The 21,119-nt window shown below is 43.1% G+C and overlaps 1 protein-coding gene across 2 annotated transcripts in view; it reads right to left on the reverse strand.

The window, feature by feature from the left end:
• The window catches only part of Map4k3 (mitogen-activated protein kinase kinase kinase kinase 3), a 138,357-nt gene extending 122,778 nt beyond the window's left edge, over positions 1–15,579 (reverse strand). The window contains exon 1 of one of the 2 annotated variants that reach the window (XM_034513846.2): positions 15,134–15,579. In XM_034513846.2, coding sequence (XP_034369737.1) covers positions 15,134–15,229 — 96 coding nt within the window. In that variant the 5' untranslated portion in view covers positions 15,230–15,579. The remainder of the gene's footprint in view (positions 1–15,133) is intronic. The other variant, XM_034513848.2, reaches the window with a different exon arrangement.
• Positions 15,580–21,119: the final 5,540 nt, after the last annotated feature.

Here is a 21,119-nt window from a genome sequence, read left to right on the forward strand (position 1 = left end):
TGCCTAGTAACAGACATGAACCCAAAATGTATAGAGAACTCTTAAAACTAACAACAGCAAAGCAAAAGCAAGCAAGCATTTTTAAAAATTGTTTATTTGAAATGGGGTTTTGCTATGTAAGCCCAAGCTGGCCTGGAAGTTGAAATCCTCCTGCTTCAACCTACTGAGTGCTAAGATTATGACATAATCTTAAAATATAGTCTTAAATCTATGCCTGGCTCACAATTAAATTTTTAACAAAAACTCTAGATAGGTATCTTAACAAAAAAGACAAGACATACAGTAGTATTATGTTCAATCCCACATATCGTTAGGATTTGCACATTAAATGGGTATCAGCATGCACACAGTAGAGTAGCCCAGATCTCGAACACTGGGAAGACCAGCTGCTGACGAAGATGCAGAGCTCTGTCGCTGCTGGTGGGAATGCATACAGCCCCTCTGGAAGATACTGCAATTCCTCACAAAGTTAAACAGGCTCGTCACACAATCCAGCAATAGTATTCCTTGCTAGTTACTAAAGTGTGATGAAAATTTTTTGTGTAAGAACCTGTATATGATTATTTATTGTATTTCTACTTACAATGCAAAAGCTTGAAGATCACTAAAATAGTTTTCAATAGGTGAAAGATCACCAAGATTCAATCAAATATGGGAGTATTAATCAACCATGTAAGAAATGGGTTATGTCACATAAATCCAAATCACACAGCAAAGTGAAAGAAGCCAGTCTAGAAGCCATGCTATATAATTCTAGTTATATGACATTTTGGAAGGAAAAAAATACATATACAAAAATGCATAATATATACGTGTGTGTTTATATACTTGTATACAGATCAGGAACTGGCTTGTGAGGGAAGGGAGGACAAATTAATACATGAGCTGGTGATTTTCAGGACAGTGAAACTATTCTGTAAGATAGGATAGCCTGTCACAGAACTGTGCTGTAACTGTTTCCCTCTAAGGTAAACTGTGGACTTTAGTAATAACAATGTTGCAACCTTAGTTCATCTGTTTTAACAAGCATCACACGAATACAAAGTGGAAACTGAAAGACTAGAGTTGAGATTCCACCAGTCCAGTGCTGTGCTGGAGGTCAGACTTTAAGAATGAGCATGGAAAGGGAGAGGGAAGGTAAGTGAGCAGCCCCAGGTCTTAAAGCCACTCAAGTGAACACTCAAAACCACATCACAAAAACACAAGTATGAATCCAAGTCATGCAGCTAAGTGAAAGAAGCCTAGAAGGCCCTATTTAGAGAACAGAGTCCTTAAATAAAGGTCCCCAGAAGAAACCACACCCTTAGTACAATAAAAACAGGGTTTTTAAAAGGCTAGTAGTCATAAGCACAGGTCAGTAACCTGCTGGGGATTTTAAGAGCATGGGGGAGGAGGAGATTCTTGGAACTAAAATAAAGCCAGGCATTGTGATACATATCTACAATCCCAGCACTTGAGAGCCTGAAGCAGGCTAATAGCAAGGTTTAAGGCCAGTCTGTGATACATATAGAATCCAGCCTGCACACACAGCGAGATCCTGTAATGAGCTTGCTGCTCACTGTGATTTGGAGTTCCAATCTCCGACACCACTAGGTCTGAGAAATTCCACACTGTAAAATCAACATCAAAGTCTACCTCAGAGTGAAAAGAATAGAGGCTTCTGCAGAAGGCAAATGCAAAGCTGTTGGAAAGACACGTGGTCCACCAACCTGAGTCACAGATTCTTATGGGGGAAAAATGAAATAAAATAAAAATTTACCATGATTAAAAGCCAGCACACAGAACAAAACCAACAAAGATGTAAACCTACCAAAGATTAAAATTATAGAATGACACTTCAAAAGAAAATGTTAAAGAGTAATTTTTAAAAAGACAAAACATAAAAACATCAAAACTGAAAAAATAATGCAAAAGGTATACACAGACTTGAAAAAGTTTGTTTTTTTTTTTTTTTTTTTTTTTTTAAAGGAACTTCTAGAAACATTAATCATTACAACGTAAAAAGCAATGGTCTATATACCATATCCCTCCAGGGTCATATGTTGAAACATTAATTCAAAATATGTGGAGATGAGAATGAAGAGATGGCTCAGTGATTAAAAGCACTGGCTGCTCTTCCACAGGTCCTGGGTTTGATTCCCAGAAGACACGTGGCAGCTCACAACCTTCTGTAACTGTGGAGGAACTCTGAACAGCCTCTTCTGGCATCCTCAAAGACCAGGCACACAAAGCTCAAGGTTCATAGACATTTATTCAGACAAAACACACATACACATAGAATAATAATAAAATTAAATTAAAAGATAGGAAAAACAAAGGATATAGAATAATAAAGAAAAGTGAGGTACAGGAACAGTTTTCTAGGGCTACTGAAACACGGTACTTGTCAGCTTAGAGAAAACCACACTTCTACTTACAAGTCTACATAATATTGTGAAGCTTTGGGACACCAAAGGTGAATGGGGAAATTTTAAAGTCAACCAGAGAAAACACAGATGAGTTAGAAACTGCAGAAGAACTGACAGCAAACCTCTGTCCCAGCAAACTACAACTCCATAACAAAGATAAACTAAGGATATTTGGGGGTGGGATTACGTTTGCCTCACATGATTCCTCACATTAGAAACTGAAAAACAAAAACAAAACCCTACCAAACATTCTTTCAACACTGAGTAGTACAGAAAGGAGTAAGATGCCAGGAGGATCAGCAACCAAGAAACTGTGTCAGCATGAGGACAGCCACCAGAGATGGCCATCTGTAGATGAGAAAGGTCCACACAGCAACCTGCAGCATTCATGAACAGCACAGAACCAAAGTAAGACACAGCACACACAAACAGAACAGAGGGAGTAATCAGAGTTACCATGCATGTGAGCATTTTATGGTCAACCTCAAAACTATAAAAATGAAAGCTAGACCTTTGAGTGGGTGGGAAGGAATGTTAAGAAATGTCACCAAACACCAACCAACAGCTTCCCAACATCAGAAAGACAGACAAGGTTGGCACTAATGAATTTAGAATGCACAACAAAATAAATTATGGTTCTTTTCAAACCCTTATTCTATTTATTTATTGTGGGAGGAGGGTGCAGGCCATGGTATGACTATGGACGCAGGAGGGCAGCTTGCCAGAGGTCAGTTCTCTCCACCACTGGGGATTAGGAATCAAAGTCAAGTGTCAATCAGGCTTGGTGACAGCTTTTACCTGCTGAGCCATCTGACAAACCCTGCAAATTCTTAACTGGCACTCACGTTTATCTTAGATTTCTGAAGCATTATCTATCTCATTTCTCCATATGCCTCTTACTAAGAAAAGTTACCAATTATTTCTGTTCACTTCAATCCCACAGGAGTGACTGTGTGTGTGGTATGTGTATGCATATGTTTATAGAGCATGCGTATGTGTGTCCCTGGGTCACTCTCACCCTCAGTTTTTTGAGACAGGGTCTATCACTGCACCAGAGCTCACTGACTGGGTTAGACTGAATGGCCTCTCAGCTCCAGGGATCCTCTATCTCAGCTGCCCAACACTGGGCTCAGAGGTGTGTGCTACTGCATCTGGCTTTTGTGTGAGTACTGGGGGAATCTGAACTCAAATCCTCATGCTTGACTGGCAAGCAATTTACCAACTCTTTACCAGCCCCCACATTCTTCTGACTGACTTTGTGGTTCTCTACATACAGAGACCCAATTTTTCTTTAAGCACTAACTCAAGATCAGTGTTTCTAGGACATCTTACATTTCTATAGTCTACAGCCACACTGCTGCCCTTAAATGTTCGACTTTCTCCCTCAGGAATGTTCCTTAGCTGTGTTCTCTATCCATAGCTTGTTCCCTATCTGACCGTAAGCCGCTCGGGATCAGACAGGAACATGTGGGCTCTTCTACAACCGGACATTGCTCTGCTGCTTGTTTTCCCTATGAAAATCAAACAACCTTCAAGTGCATTTTTCCTGCTAAAGTCAAAGAAGATGCATTCTGCAAAATGTGCATATATAAATATAACTGTATCTCACATATAAAAATAAGTTGAGCGTCTAAGGCCATTGTTTTCATCTTTGACATTACAAACGTGGGTTTTTTAAATAGTCATTTTTCTAGTCTTTTTATTTCTGCCAACTTTAAGAGGAGTCCATATGGTCAGGGCTAAAAATGAACAAGGTTAAGCCAAAGGAGGTCAGACATCATTAGCACAGTGAGGACTTCAATAAGAAACGAAAACAAGGCTCACAAAGTGACTAGTGCACTGCCTCGAGTGTCCCATAGTCACCTTTTTGCTGTAGTATCAGAGGAACAAGCTAGGGATAAGATTTATGAATTTTAAAAAAATAACAAAAATACTGATGAGATTTGTAGAAGATCTAAATAAATAGATATACTACACCCAGAAATGAGAAGACTCAATGATGGTAAGACCTTAACTCTCCATAAATTGATCTGCAGATCTCACACAATTCCAATCAAAATCCCAGCAGGCTATATATGTGATAAAGTATTGCAAAATGATAATGATACACAAAGATTTTTGTAATGAGTGCCCGCACAAGCTGGTAAAAGAGCCTGAGCGTTAGTCAGCTGTGCAGATAGGATGTGGCTAGTAGGCCTGCTGAGTGCTGACCCACCTTCCAAAGTTTACAATTATTGTTAGTTTTAAAAAAAACTATAAAATTCCAGCAAGCTTTTCTATTTTATGTTGAAAAGTAATCCTAAAATATGTAATAAAAAGCCACAGCTGTAAATAAAAAAGGCAATTGTGAAAAACATGGCAATGCTGAAAGACACAAGTTACCTGACTTCACCCTCCAAAACTACAGTGACCACGACAGTGGAGTAGCCGTGAAAGTACAGCCCACATCAGCAGAGGAGAGCAACCCTACACAGGGTCCAGGTGTGTACAGCTAACTGTTTCCCCCAGTAGCCAAGCACTTCTCTGTGATCCATGAACACTCAGCTTGAGAAGACACTCCATGGTGACAGAAATCACAAGAGTAACTGTGGGATGAAGTGGGGCAGCACTAACGTGTGGTTCAGCTGGGGAGGACACCAGGGGACTTCCTGAAATGTTCTGGAAATGTATAGAATGGTCCAACTTACTAAGAGACTAAGTCACACAGCGGTATACATTGTCAAAACCCACGTAACTGAAACATATAATCTGTATTTCACTGTAAGTTTTAGGAGTTATCTATTTATTTAGGTGTCTGGGTGCACCATGCACATGCAAGTGCCCTGGGAGGACAGAGTGTGACATTACCTGGAAGCAGGACTGGAGATGACAGTGTGTGGCCTGATGTGGTTCTGGGAACCGAACCTAGGTATCTGCCAGAGCGGTACCTGCTCTTACCCAATGAGCTATTTCTCCAGACCCATGTAAATTTTTAAACTATACAACAGTAAACAAATTTATAAAATATTTGTATCTAAAAATTGGAATAAAATATATCATCATCATATTAAATCACATCATCACATTATTTATCTATTTTAAAATATTATTTTTTCTTATTATTTTTTTTATAAGATATATGCTAGTTCACTAATCCTTTTAGACGTTGCCCTCTGAATCTGCAGTGCTTTAAAAAGAGGTCAGAGCTTTTCATGTCTTCCTAATAATGCTTTCAGTCCTCAAAAGAAACGATGTCATCAGTCCTTATACAAAGCCTTAAAGGGGCTGGGGCCCAGTCCCCTCCTGTTACTCTTTGCCTCTGAGCTGCTGTGATCAGAACCAGCCTCTCCTACAACACACTACCACAACCGTGATATACTGCACCTCCACAGGCCCAGAGGAACCAGGCTAAGTGTCCAGGCATGGAAACCTTTCAAGCTATGAGCCAAGCTTAAGCCTTCTTTTTCATTACGTTGGTTTTCTCGGGTGTTTTGTTATAGTGACAAAGCACATTTATCCTTAGCTTACTTCAAATAACCTTGGAGCACAGTCCCAGGATCCCTGAAACTTCCTGAGATTCTTTTTGGTCCAGGAAGTCAAAACTATTTTCAGAACAATACAAAAAATGCCACTTGCCACCATGACTAAGCCTTAGCACTAACCAAGGAAGTAGACACACAGTAACCAGCATTCATGTGGGCTTCACTGCCACAGATTCAGAGGGGGAAGCTTGTTTTCACCAAAGCATGTCTCTGTTACTATTTTCATTAAATCTGACCCTGTAGTCCATGCCATCTCATACCCTAGACATACAGGAGACACACCTGCAGTACCAGAGCTCCTCTGTGGTTGTGAGCTCCAAGCTGAGCTAGCCACTTCTCCATCACACACCAGTTCTACTCAAAATGACAACAGATAAACTGGGTTGCTCATGACTGGGTATATGACAGACATTTTCCTGAAAATGAATTAAATGCATCTGTCACATCGATGAAACACTGATAGACAGCATCTGTGGCAGCCATGCATCCGGCTAGCACTTTCCAGCAGAATCAGACTCCTAGGAAACACAGTTCAAGACCTTTCTAATGAGAGAACATAACAAGTCTGACTGGGGAATTTGAAGAAGACAGAATATCAGAGAAGAATTATCTACAAGTACCTGAAAACTCCATCTCTTCTCCAACTCCACATGTGCGAGACCACATCTTATTCATATATTTCAGCCAAACATTGCCACAGGCTAGAAAAGTAGAACTGAGACCCTGTGTTCTCTTTAACCAGACAGTAAACACATTTCAAAACATACAGCAAGGCCACCTTCATTTGATTTTTTTTGTTTAGAAAAGTTATTTTTCATTAGAATGTGATTTATTCTAACATGACCGGTTTGTTACTAGCAATATTTTTTATTTCACAGATATATGTGCTACTGTGGTGAACACAATGGCTATCACCAATGTATACAACGTCAGGGTTCTCTAGCAAGTATTTATGCCCTTCCTCTCAGATTCATTGTCATGACCGTCCGAATACTGCAGGACACTTCTGACACTATTACTCCCACAGGAAAGTCTTCTGTGCTCCCAGAGCCCATGCTGTTGTATCTAACCCATGTGCTCTGGCCTTCAACAAGTCTGGCCCTGCTTTATCCAGCAAATCTTTTTTCTCCATGTTCCATCCCACATGCTTTCCATACTTGTCAATCTCCTTCCATTCTTAAGCCTTTACCCGTTAATACACTTTACCTGGATGGCTGCCCACTCTCTTCCCCTGCCTCCTCCAAGCTACCTAAATCTTCCTGGTTCTTTGAGACCACTGAGCCCTGAGTATTAGGCTTAAGCATGCATCCTTTAACCTATAAGCAGTAAAGACAGTGTTCAGGCAAAGACAGGTGGAAGATTTACACACACACACACACACACACACACACACACGCACGCACGCACGCACGCACGCACACGCACACGCACACACACACAAACATACTACTTCAAATTCCTAAGAAGAGCTTAAGCAACAATAACAACAAATGTCATACAATTACAGGACAAAGGTAGCCTACACCATTGCACTGGGAATGCTAACCTAGAATTTTAGGTTGAGGTAGTTGCAACAAAAAGACAGCCTCTTACAGATTATAAAAAAGAACTGTAAAAACCAAACAACAGCAAAAAGAAAACATGATTCCATTTCTTGAATTTCAGGGATTTTTTTTCTATTGCTGAGCAAAGTCCTTTTCCTAAAAATTCAATCCTATTTTCAAGCAGCAACATGTGAAGAAGAACCCAGTGGTATGTTTATTAGAGTTGGGACTTCCTTAGCAAGTACTTTCAAACCATTTTTTTTTTTTTTTAAATTTCTCCAAACACTGAACTATGCATAGTGAGCTCTTGGGCTCAAGACCAAGTCTAAAGATGAAGTTCACCTGATTCATGCGCCCTGTTCAGACTGCTTAGAGTTCATGTTACTAATGTCTTCTCAGCATACCTGTATCTGGGCTGTACCAGTGAGCTCAACTGAACTTCCCACTGGACGTCAGTCAGTGCTGCAGTGCTTTGGATTTCAGACCATTTTGTACTTCAGACTGTTGGATTAGGAGATTATCAAACCTACTTATAGCCATTAAATTCTCAGTATAAAACGACTTCCGTGCATACAGTAACTCTGAGCCTGCTTAGGCCTTCAGACAGGAATGCCTCACGTTCTGGGCCCACTAGTGCCAGAGCCTTAGGCCTGACCCAGCAGCACTGTCAGGAGTTCTGCCAGTCGGACACAATGGTCTGTCCTCCCACTCGAGTAGCTGCCATTCTCCTGTGTCGCTATACTTCTTCATTCCAGACACTCACTGAGACTCTACATATCAGTCACTCTCCTAGGCCCTCAAGATATGGCATTGAATCAAGCAAAATCATTCTGGATTTATGTTCTGGTAAGACATGACAGGTAGTGAGTGACACATGCAAATGAGAAACTCAGCAAAAAATGAGGAGAGCTGAACTTGTATGAATGTAACCAAAAGAGAGCCTGGTGCTTGCATGGCTTCTCTGGATGCTGACAGCTGCTAGGGCACTCAAAGTGTGTGGACAGTGCCAGGCTGCTATCACGAACTACTTCACATGGACGTTCTAATCAGATGCTTAAATCCCAGGAGAAAAGGGACTTCCTCTAAGTTAGTTGATAGTACATTGTTGGGATATCTTTTCTCAGTCTAAATATTTACTCATTTTTTGACGACAAATTGTTTAATTTTAATTTACTTGTATTCCAAATGAAGGCCCCCAAAATATTCCAGTTCTACCTATTCTGGATATTTCACAGAAAGACAGACAGTGGGTGGAGGGTAATGGACAGACTTATTAAAAGTGATATTAGAACTTGCAAATACTAACTATAACAGAGTGCCCTTTTTATTATACTAACCATGTCCCTGAGACATGCTGGAAGTGAAGACAAACCATCTAGATGCCAGGAAGTGAGGCAGAGGTTCTAAGTAGAGATGGGAAGTGCAGAAACAAAGCTGAGTGTGCAGGAAGAGGAGGCAGTCACACTAGCAGCAATTGGCCATGGCAGTCCTGACCCTTTTCCAGGCATCACCATCACAACGGAAGGACCTAAGGCACACAGAGGAGGAGGATGGGGTCATGGAGCTCCTAGGTGCTTACAGCAGGGAGCCTGGCTCTAGAACGTGCTCTTTCCATTGCCATGATGCCACAGACAGATCAGCTGTGGAGAGTTTGAGGATTCTAGGGAATCTTGAATGAGGAGACCAATAAGGTTTTGGTCTCAAACTTTGGTAACTAAAAGTGGACATATACTTATATTCCTGTAAATACTATGAAACAAACCCTGCCATTTTTACCACGCACTGTCCCTAATACATCTGCTTTATATTAGAGCTGTTCAGTGTACGATGGCTGTTCAATCCTTTCTCGCAAGACAGTTTCCCAATTATTCATCTCAATACAAATCATGCATTTGCTGTGCATGTCCAGAGATAACAAGAACCAAACAAAGATTGAAGGCAAACTGTTAGGAATTGTAAGTATCTGTGTTTTCTGATGGTGTTAGGTGACCCCCATAAAAGGGTCATTTGACATCCCCCATAAAGGAGGTCATGACCCACAAGTTGGGAACTATTGCTCTAGACTTTGCTTTCACAGAAGTAAAGGTGAGCGGGAACTCCCACAGCTGGTCCAGCTGTTCTTCAGTGCTTCAAGTCTTCACTTTCTTCATCAGAAGTGAGAATTGACAGCTCCCCAGGTGTGGCGGCAGCGCCTGCAGTCCAGTACACAGGAGGCAGCCTAGGCTAAGAGAGTGCCTGCCTCAAAAACAACAAAAGAACAAACAAACTACCAACAAAACCCTGAGATTTTTACAAAGTTTTATTTTTGTGAATGCTAACTATAACGGAAAAACTAGTCTTTGTTGACATCTGGATACCTTGAAAAATGCAGTCACAAGGAAGCTAACACACATTTCTCTAAATACTATACATTCTGACTCTATTACCTATGCCTCAATGTTTTCTCCAGTCCAATTTCCCATCTATTTCAAATCTTATATAGATGATGGCCACATAAATGAGGTTTTGGAGTTTCCACTGTATCCTTTACTTTCAATATATGACTTTCAGACATATGTAGACAAAAAAAAAAAAAAAAAAGTCAACATTTCCAAAGTATGTCCTACAAGACATACTAAGGAGAAGCAATAGGTATAGAGGGAAAAACCCCATAACTAAGCTAAGCTTGAAGTTGGCTGGGTCACACAGAGTTTGGCAGGTTTAACACAGGACTCCTAAACTACTGTTGTTGTTGTTATTGTTGTAAGGCATGTTTGTGGGGATCAAAAGGCAACTCTATGGAGTCAGTTTTCTCCTTCCACCATTATGTGGAATCAGCCTCAGACTGTGAAGCTTTAAGGAAAGCTTATTACCTGCTCAGCCCTCTCACGGCCTCTCGGGTCTTTACTATAGCCATGGTGTGGTTTTCCCTGAAGCACCCAACAATACTTAGAAATCACCTGTGTACAGACTGTGACTAATGCCTGAAAATGGAATCCAGAAATCAGAGATGGCTCCAAGGACTCAAGCCATAGCACACTGTCAAAACTGAGGCCTGCCTAACGGGCGACAAGACCAGTGCAAGGCAAAGAACTCAAGAGAACACAGGGCTTGGCGTAGAGATGGGGACAGCCACAAGACTACATGTAGGTTTCCTGAAATAAACTTAAGAAAAGCAAAGACTTTAGGGTTAGGAATAATTTGAACTAAACTGGAAAAGTGCCATGTCTATGCAAAGACAGTACAACACATGCAGATATTACATGCAGACAGTATGAACTATAGAAAATTTCCCAATTTCTCTAATACAGTTCTTCTAATGACAAATCTATGCTCATTACAATCTACTCTCATAGAGAAGGTAAAGAATGCTTACATCCATGTCAACCTTTCAGCCTGTGATGCAACACATCTAAAAAGTTCACACTTAAGAACCATGGAATTGTACTTTAAAAAAAAAAAAAAGAAAGAAAAAAGAAATATCTCTCTCTCTCTCTCTCTCTCTCTCTCTCTCTCTCTCTCTCTCTCTCTCATCTATTAAGTAAGTTTATGATTTTGTGTTTGGGCCACATTCATACTATCCTGAGTCAAATGGGGCCCATGGCTAGACATGCTTGCTGGGCCATTTCACATGAAAAAGAAAAAACAAACATAACATAAAGTTTCTTAATTTTAGAGCACTTCATGATCGTCTTGGGGCCCAATCATAGCTTCATGTGTCTGTCTCACAGTCCCCAAGTAATCCCTGTACTTCACAGCTGATGAAGACTGTGCATAGTTATGTGGCAATTAAAAGGTAATATAATTTCTCTTTTTAAAAGTGTATGTTCAAGTACTCTCTGACAGTGCAGATGAAATGGATCACACTGGCTGAGAGGAAGGGAGGGAGGGAGGGAGGGAAAGAGAAAAAAGAAAAGAAAGGGAAAAAACTTATTTTGGAGGTAAAACTCAAGTTGTTTACTTAGTACAAACCAGAAGGACCTGTGATAGTAAGAACAGTCACAGACAAAGTAATCCTGTGATGCTAAGTGTGTTTTACAAGATGCATACCTGCTGGATCCCAGATCCTCAGCATCCCAGCTCAGCGCTCTATAACCAATCTACAAATACAGTAACTCTGTTACTGCAGTGGGTGGAAGAGTTTTCAAAATAAAAATCCCTTGAAACACCAACCTTCCAAGAATTACTATAATTAGGTCTAACTTACTTACTTAATAGACCCATTCCATTTTTAGCGCCCACTCACTGACAGCTTAAGGCGCAAGGCTCATACCCCAGCTTGCAGAAACAAAAATCACTTTTCCCCCAGCTCATCAGTGACATGTGTGTCAGAAACATCTAACAGCAAAACAAATGTGAAAAAGGTGTATCTTCACAGCATGACTTGGTTGTTGAAAAGAAGGAAGGATCGGCTCTGGGCTGTGTGGCAGGCAGGAGGTACACACCACAGTGATTCTCGGGGACAGAGACCTACCTCACCAGGGTCTCTGGTGATGAAAGAGTCTGGCAGGCCGGAATCAAGTTTCTATTCTCTGATGTGCACAGGCAGGCTACAAAATCAAGTGAGTAAAGAGCCACCAAACTCAGAGTGCGCCACAGTCCAAATGCCCACAAGGCAAGTGTGCCTCAGTTTCTTCCCTGGAAAATTCAGCAGGACATAATCTGTCTGAGTCCATGTTTACAGAGATGGTGCCTCCCACTGATGGAGAATCCAGCCTACAAACTAGTCAGCTCTGACCTTTGCCATCTACCAACTTCAGAAAGTTATTTAAACCTCCCTATGCCTGCTACAACTGCATGTGCCTCACAAGATAGATGTAGGAGTAGGCAGGAAACTTTCAGTGTATGCCAGAGAGCAAGCACTCCAGAAATGTTAGCTACGTCATCATTAATGGCTGACAAGATTCATCAACTTGACAGACTTCTGTTACATTCAGATAGAAGAATTACAGTTGTGAATTTTTTCTTTTTAGTCAGGCAAGTTACCACTTTAGTGAGTTTGCTTTGAGACAGTCTTATTCTGTTACCCACATTCATGTAAGCCAGGCTAGCCCTGAACTGGTGGCCAGCATTCTCCTGCATTAGCTTCCCAAGAAGATTACAGGCATGAGCTACCAAACTGTCTTCTCTGTTTTGTTGTTGTTTAGGTTTATTTTTAAATACAGTAAATACATAGCTAATTACTCCTATCAGGAACCTACCTTGGTAAAACATCATTCTTGGCTATGGAACAATTTCAAAGTCAGTCTGGACAACATGAGACCTATCTCAAGAACTAGAAAGACACACACACACATACACACACACAAGCGTGTGTGCCAAAATTAAAACATAACTGTACACACTGCCACTTAAGAGACAGAAAATTTAACTTTTCATCTACTATAATCAGATTCCCCCAGACAGTTATTAGCTCTTGGATTTGAGTATATTTCTACCTTCTTAGTCCAGACCAAATTCTACAATACCACTATTATTCCCAGACTATCCCAAGCCTCCTAACTGCTTTTTCCCTCCAACACTCTCTGGACATCATGATAGGGAACCTTTTCAAGTCCAAATATTTCTCTCTTTCTCTCTCTTTCTCTCTTTCTCTCTCTCTCTCTCTCTCTCTCTCTCTCTCTCTCTCTCTCCTTCTCTCCTTCTCTCCTTCCCTCCCCCCCACCTGTGTATGTGTATGCTCAAACTCGCATGTCATGTAACTCCTGTGGAGACCAAAGAACAACTCGAGATGGTATCCTCATTACACTTTTCATGTGTTCTGCAGATCTAAAGCAAGCCTGAGCCTCAGCCCAGATGTTCAAGTCTAAATTGGATGCAGTCATGCATGTCTACACCTCGCTCAATCAGGGGACAGAGGTGGAGGATTACGACTTTCAGGCCAGCCTGAGATACACAGCAAAATCCTGTATACTGAAAAATAAAACAAAAAGTAAAGAAAGAAATAGGACCTGGAAAGACAGCTCAGCAGCTAAGGGCACGGGTTTTTCTTCCATGACTCAAACTTGGTTCCCAGCACCCATGTCAGCCAGCTCACAACTGCCTGGAACTTCAGCTCCAGGAGATCTGATGCCCTCTTCTGGCCTCCACAGACAGACAGACAGACAAGACAAGACACACACACTCACACTTTCTTTTAAGAAAGAAGGGGGGAAAATCCGTATCTAATTTCACCTCACTGGCATGACTCCCATTAAGTCCCCAGTTAAAAGGCCTACAGGAACCTGGGTCCACAGCCAGGATGTCTGTGGCCGCTCAGGCTTCGTCTTCCTCAGCTTCATACTGTGTCTCTGGGCTCTGAATCACGATCTCTCTGTGTGGCATCATCCCCTCTCTCCACCACCCAGAGCAGTGCCTTATCATCTTCCAGATCTTGGCTAGAAGCTGAGAGACTGGAGCGGGACAAACCAGGCCCTCTTGTTCTATGCTAGCAACCTTTGCCAGACCCTCACTGTCCTCTCTACAGCACAGGATACAACTGGAAGAAAGTGACTGAAACTGCTGTTTAATGTTGCTCCTGTCCAGAAAAAAAAAAAAAAAAAAAAAAAAAAAAAAAAAAGACTTCAAATAAATCTGGGTCCATTCCTGTCTTGACTTCACAACAACATGAGGCTGCTAAGTTATACACTGGCGTTATGCTCCATACATCTATAGAGGAAAGTGGTATGCTATGTGAAGGAGACGAGCATATTAATCACAAAAGAACTGAGGTATTGGCTAACTTACCTTACACATTCCATTGAGGCAAGAATAAAAACCCATTGCTTTAGCATGGGCAAAAATAAAGTAAAAACTAAACTTTCCAATGTAACACTAAGTTTCTCTGGGCATCCTCAGGTGTTCTGGAAAACAGGAGCCCAACTTCAGTTACTAAGTAAGTAGATAGGCAACTAAATCAAGACTGCTGCCACCTTTGGCACTATCCGCCTCCCTTCTTGGCAGACTCCGCGAGGCCAAGAGTTGAGCTGGCCTGCAAAGAATGATTTATCCTCCCACATTTAGAAGTGGTTCCTTTTCTACAGAAACGCTGTCCTGCTAAAGAGCTTTGATTCTAACCTTGTCAAACCAATACTCTTCCTAGATACTTGATTCACACACACAAAAAGAAAAAGAAAAGAAAAAAAGAAAAGAAACATCTGATTCCTAGGTGTCACTGACAAAAACAAACACCACTATCCAATTCTTTTTGGAGAAAACAAAAATGTAGTTGCTTTCTTGCCTCCAAAAACACATCTCTTTCTACAAAACAACTTGACTACTTGGAAAATGACAGGGAACTGACAAGCAGATGTTAGGAGGCTAAAGGCTAAGGGTGTCGATGGAGGTTGCCCAGCATTAGGGCAGATCCAGCAGGCCCGGGAGGACAGCAGCTCCCAGCCACAGGCCGATAATCCAAGGTCCCGGAGAGGCACGTAAGCTTGTCAAACGCCAAGCCCCAGCACCCCGGTTCGTCACACAGACCCTGCCCAGGCAACAAGCGCCCAACCCCGCTCCGCACTCCCAGGAGCGCCGCGGCTCCAGCGGCAGCCCTTCCCGGGACTGCGCGCAGGAGAGGCTTGGGGTCAGAGACCGCGCGTCCGGGACACGGCTGTTGTGAGGACGCCGAGGGCTGCGGTCCCACGCCTGCCTCTTTGTTCGGTCCCGGCGGCGCAGGCCCCGGCTCCGCGGCCCCTGCCCTCACCTTGTAGACGTCGCCGTAGGTGCCGCTGCCGATGCGCTGGATCAGCTCGAAGTCCTCCTGCGGGTTCCGGCGGGACAGGTCGAAGCCCGGGTTCATGGCGGGCCCCGGGTGCCCCCCGCCTCCCTCCCGGCCCGGGGAGGGGGGGCGCTCAGGGGGCCGCACGGAGGGAGCGCCCGCGGCCGGTCCGGCTCCGCCGCCGGTCACAATCGCCCGGCTGCACGCCGCGGCCGCCGCCGACCACGACGAGCCGCCCGGCGTCCCCGCCCCCCGCCGCCGCGCGGAGCCGGGTCACACCCACCAGGAGAGGAGCGCGCCCGCAGCCCCTCGCTCGGGGTGCAGCTCCAACATGGCTTCCGCCCGCCGCTCCGCCCGCCCTCCCGTTCCCGGCCCGCGTGCCACTGCGCAGCCGCCATCCCGGAGGCCGCGCGCGCTCCCGGCCGGCCCTGCGCGCTCCCGGCTTGCGCGCCCGTCGGGACGCGCTGGACGCGCCAGACTCCCGGTAACAAAGTTGGACTCGCTGCTTGTGACCCCAGACCTGTGCAGGTAGTGGTTGCAACGCACAAGACGGAAGTCCCCAACTTTTTAGGAGCAGGTACATGTGAGCTAAAACCGAGAACCCCGACTCTTTCTCCTAGGTTTAGAAGAGGTTCCCATCAGAAAGGTGAGGAAGACCCTCGAGGGCAGTGACACTTGGACTCTTGGGGTTGGCTTGACAGGGGTGTAGGGAGAACGGGGGGCGGGGAGGGGAGAAATCCGTGGAGGACGTGGGCGGGAAGCAGTGCGGAACCAAAGCCGTGATTGACCTCTGTCCAGGGAGAAGGCTGGATTATCAAAGCCCGGGGCGGGGACTACACAAGCTGTCTGACAACCCTGAGATGGGGGAGGTTGCAGAGGGTGTGGCCTGGACAGGATCTATTCCCACACCTGAAATGTAAACACGTGACCATCCCGAAGCTACGTAGCTGCGACCTTACCTGCCCAGCGCTCCACCCAGCATAAGGTCCAGATATCCAGCATTGCGTCCAGACTGCTAAAAGTTATCTAACAAAGGACGTAGGCGATGGAAGGGTCATGTTGGGTCCTCAGTAAACTACTACGAATTTCCAGAAAGCTGTAGCCAATTCACCGAAGACCACGCCTGCGGTCCGTTGGATTTTTGCTTCAAAAATGGTTTTCTAATCTCTTTAGGAACCACACCTAAAGACTCATGTGCCTTAATGCCTAATTCCGTCTCAGAAACTTGGTCTCATCAAACCTGTTAAGGAATAGTTGGGCAGACTACTTAAAGTTAACGGCCTCATATATTGAAAAACTTTTCTATCATGTTGCTTACAGTAAAAATTACCTATTGACTAAATTCTCAAATTGTTTGCTCCAAACCAAATGTGGTGGCACATGCCTGTCATCCAAGCACTTGGGAAGCTGAGCTGGAACTGCAGGTGAAACAGCAACCTTGTCTACAGTCTGGACCTGTGTGTTTACTCCAGTAATTGACTAAAAGCTGTTGGGAAATGGCCCTCTCTGTACCACATAAACAGCCTTCCAATTGTACGGTATTTAGTTATCCTAAAGCATTGAATTGTGACAGTGTTGCTTACATTTCTGTCCCAAGATCACAGGATTAATTCAGATTAAATCTTAAGGCTGTGCTATCTTGAGCTACTCAGGACTGTGCATGGTTTTCCCAGCTACTTTCTCCCGGTTGAAGGCACTAGCAGGGGCTGAGGAGGAGGCCTGCCTTCTGCCTGTGCTGTGGGTGGAGAACTGTTTGTCTTCTTTAGGCTAAACAGGCAGATAATTAGTCTTGGATTCAGATAAGGAGACGTAAGTCTCCCAAATCAAGACCTGCTCTTCTTGCTTTCTCTGCCCCCTTTGTGCTTAGGTAATAAAAAAAAAAAAAAAAAAAAAAGCCACATGTCCAAGACTGAATCACTTGCACCAGAAAGTTCTAATGGTCTCACTGTTTTGTTTGCTGGGATTATCCTGTCTGTAGATAACCGAGGGTTTGCATCACTAATAGGCTTCTTTCAAAGGGGAAAGACATTTCCTGGGGTTGGAGCAGGCTTTCAAGTTCTGTTTGTTCCCTTTTGGCAGGACTTAACTTATTTTTTTTTTTTTTTTTTTTTTTTTTTTTCAGAGAGACAGATTTTCATGTAAGGGCCTGATTTGCCATATGGGTTGGTCATAAATAAACAGGTCTTTTGTAATTAACAGCTTACAAGGAATAAAAATACTTTGTTCCTTTGGGGATCTATCCATACAGCTTAGATGCTCTCTACCACGCCTCCCCCGAGGCTACCTCACCTCCACTTTGCCACAAGTTAACACTAATGATCAGACACTTGCTTTGAATAAGAGAAAGGGCTTCCCTCCTCTATGATTAGAAACATTCTTAGAAACCATCTGGGTTTCACTCTTAGTTTTACTGTTGCTTGAATGCTGTGCAGAGGCATCTAACTTATCAGTAGATAAATACAGTGAGTGAAAGTTCATAACATGAAAGAAGCAGTAGTATCTTCCAGTACTGAGTGCTTACAAGGAGCCAGAAACTTTCCACATATTATCTCATTTAATTCACACAGCAACCTGATAGCTGAGATATTATCTCCTTTTTATAGCATCACAGGCTAATTAAGCTACTCAAGGTCACATAAGAAAGCTCAGGTTTTTTTTTTTTACAGAGGCAGCTTAATAGCAAAGACTAGGTTCCTAACCACTAGTCGGTTCTGTTTATATAACATATCCCACCATATTCTCATTTTCCTTATAATAAGCTGTACATAATTTGTGTAGTGCTTTTTTTTTTTTAAATTAAATTGATCTGCAATGACGTAAGCAATGGATATTCGATTCTGGTGGTAAAAGAACATAGAAAAGAGCCAGAGCTCCCAGCATCCAGCAGTTTGTAACGTCACAAACAACCCAGTCAATAAATGGGCTTAAGAAATGAACAGAGCAACAAAATACAGACGGCCAATAAACATATGGGAAAGAGAATGGCCATCCTCACCAGTCATCAGAGAGATGCAAGACCAAATGACCCAGAGATCCCTTCCATTCTACCCCAGTCAGAATGTCAGTCAGCAAGAAAAGAAAGAGCGGATGCCAGCCTGAGTGTGGACAGAGGGACCACGCGTGTGCTAGTGGGAATGGAAACTTAGTCCAACCTCATGAGAATTGGTATGGAGGTTGCTCAAGAATCTAGAAGTAGTGTTTATCCAGACTCCAAATCAGCAGAATCACAGAGATGGCTCCACACTGATGTTTATTACAGCGCAATTCACAATAGCTAAGTTACGGCACCAACCTAGGTGTTCATCAAGAGAGAAATGGATAAGAAAAATGTGGTCTGTATACACAACTGAATTGTTTTCAGCCATAATGAAGACTGAAGTTATGCCATTTGTAGGAAAATAGATGCAACTGGAGACAGAAAGCTAGTCCCAGGCAGACAATATCATATTTTCTCTCGTTTGTAGTTCCTGCATTGTATATAGTCACAGAAAATCATGTGTGTATATATTAAATGAAAGTGGAAGTGAAATTGTCTAGGGGAAAGTAGAGGATTAGCAGGAAGGGGAGGGGCAAGAAAAGGGAAGGTGGGAGTAATAAGGCGGTATATGCTCTCCGTATAGTATATAGCCATAGAAAAACAAAACAACCAGAATCATAGAAGCACAGGGGACCAGCATTAGTACACACTGGAAGATTGGAGACTGGTGCTAAAAGTGATGTTTGAAGAATGTAGTGAGGGTAGTCAGGCAAAGAAGGGGAGATGGTGTTCTCCAGGAGTGCTTATCAGCTTCTGGCTCTTAAATACCATCTTTGTAAGCACTGCACAGCAGAGCTATGTGGAAAAGATGCCCTGGGCAGCATCCTTCCTCACCAGCATATCCAGTCCAGTAGCCAGGCTCTCCTGGGGTCCTGTCCTAGAAATGTCTTGATCACCATACTAGTTCCCATTTTTGCTGGTCTATTTTTGTGGCTTACTAATTACAACCTTGCTGATTGACCATAACTACCACTCAGATTTTGATATACTAGTGACTCTGCAAAAGGAACACTTAGCAAAACATAGATTTAAAAAAAAAAAAAGATTGCTGAGGCTGGAGAGATGCCTCGGGGATTAAGAATACATACTGTCTTCCAGGGGATTCTAGTTCAGCTCCCAGTTCAGATGGCTCACAAATGCCTCCATCTCTGGCTGCAGAGGACCTGATACATTCTTGTGAACATACCCATACACAAATATGTGTATTTAAATTATTTTCAGAGACTACAACCAGGCCATACCCTGGAGAGGAAAATCAGACATGTACGTGAAATAGTATGACACAAGTAAGCATGTGTGTGTGCATGTACTTGTGTGCATGTTTGTCTGGGGAGGCCTGAAGAGGGTGCTAGATCCCCCTGTAGCTGGAGTTCCAGGTAGTTGTGAACCACCTGATATGGATGCTGGGAACCAAACTTAGGTCCTTTAGAAGCCCAGTATATTCTCTAAGCTACTGAGCCACCTGTCCAGCCTAACTGTGTGTGTTTCAAGGATGGGGCTAGGAAGAGCCAAGGGCAATGAGTCTAAAAATTCTGATCGCTTTTGTGAAATGGTTTTTTGAGGTAGGGTCTCATTGTAGCCTAAGATGGCCTCATACTCACTCTGTGGCTGAGAATAACCTTGAACTTTTAATCCTTCCACCTTCATCACAAGTGCTGGAGCTATAAACTTGTACCATATTAACCAGTTTCATGTGGTGCTTGGGAATGAAGCCAAGGCTTTGACATGCCAGGCAAACACTCAGCTCACATTCACATCTTATTTTTTTGTAACTAACAAAATGAAAACAAAGAAAAACCTTATACTTTTCGAGTCTTCCTGAAGTATAATTAGCAATATATATGTTTACAGTGTATGATGGGATGTATATGTGTGTATATATATCCTTTAACTCATGAAGAGGCCTGTAATGTGTTAGTCTCATGAACTTTTGTAGCAGCAGAGAAGTTCAGGAGGTATGGCTTAGCTCTACTCTAGCTGACCCACACTACCTGAGTTTGGATCTCGTCTCTGTCTCCTTTCCTGAAGGATCTCAGCAAACTATTGCCTAACTAAGGTTGTTTGGGAATGTTAAAGAGAAAATAAATGTAAACCTAATGTCTCGTATCACACTAAGCCCACAAAGCACTAAGTACCATTATTTTGGGCTTTTGTGAGAATGTCTCCCCACCAGAACTTGGCGGTAGAACTCTGTTGCTCATGGCACTATATACTTTGGTCACAGAATATAGAGAAATCAAGTTGATACCATCATAGTACTGGAAGGTACAATGCAGGACGCTGAGGAGTGGGGTCAGGGGAGTCCTTAGTGTTACCCAGCTGTGAACTCTGTAAGCTGTACACTGATGACATGGAAAGATTTGCTCACGGGCACAATAGTGGCCTGAATGTTACTGGGGTGGGGGTGGCATTCTGGTTGGATGTAAAGCCTGCTCCACAGCAACAAACACGCCTAGCACTGGAAACATGGCCCAGTATTCATAGTTGGGAAGCTCATAGGCCACAGGGGTGAACCTACTACTATTATTTTGCTAATAGAAATAGTATCAAATTGCTCTTTCCTATCTCTTGTCTCATAGATTGATGAAGCTCTTGGGCTCCTGAGGAAAGTTTCTTTGTGGTTCAGACCATGGTTAACACAGAAATTCACAACTGTCCAAAGTGCAAAGAATGAGTGTCCTAGCACGCTCCCAACCACAAGCCGGACCTCTTTAATACTTCTCCCCTCTCAAAGCTCAGGGACCATCTAGGAAGAGGAGAAATAGAGTTTAGGAAAGCCAGGCATTAGGGAGTACCAGAGCAAAACAATGTCTTCTAGACATGACATGCCAAAGACCACCCCTTTCCTGAACTGATAGCATCTGTGGTCATCTGTACAGGACCTGCAAAAAACATGGTTTAGCATGAAGAGAGTGGAGGTGGATAGCTCACCAG

Source organism: Arvicanthis niloticus, chromosome 11 (genome assembly GCF_011762505.2).
Source record: "Arvicanthis niloticus isolate mArvNil1 chromosome 11, mArvNil1.pat.X, whole genome shotgun sequence".
Classification (NCBI taxonomy): Eukaryota; Metazoa; Chordata; class Mammalia; order Rodentia; family Muridae; genus Arvicanthis; species Arvicanthis niloticus.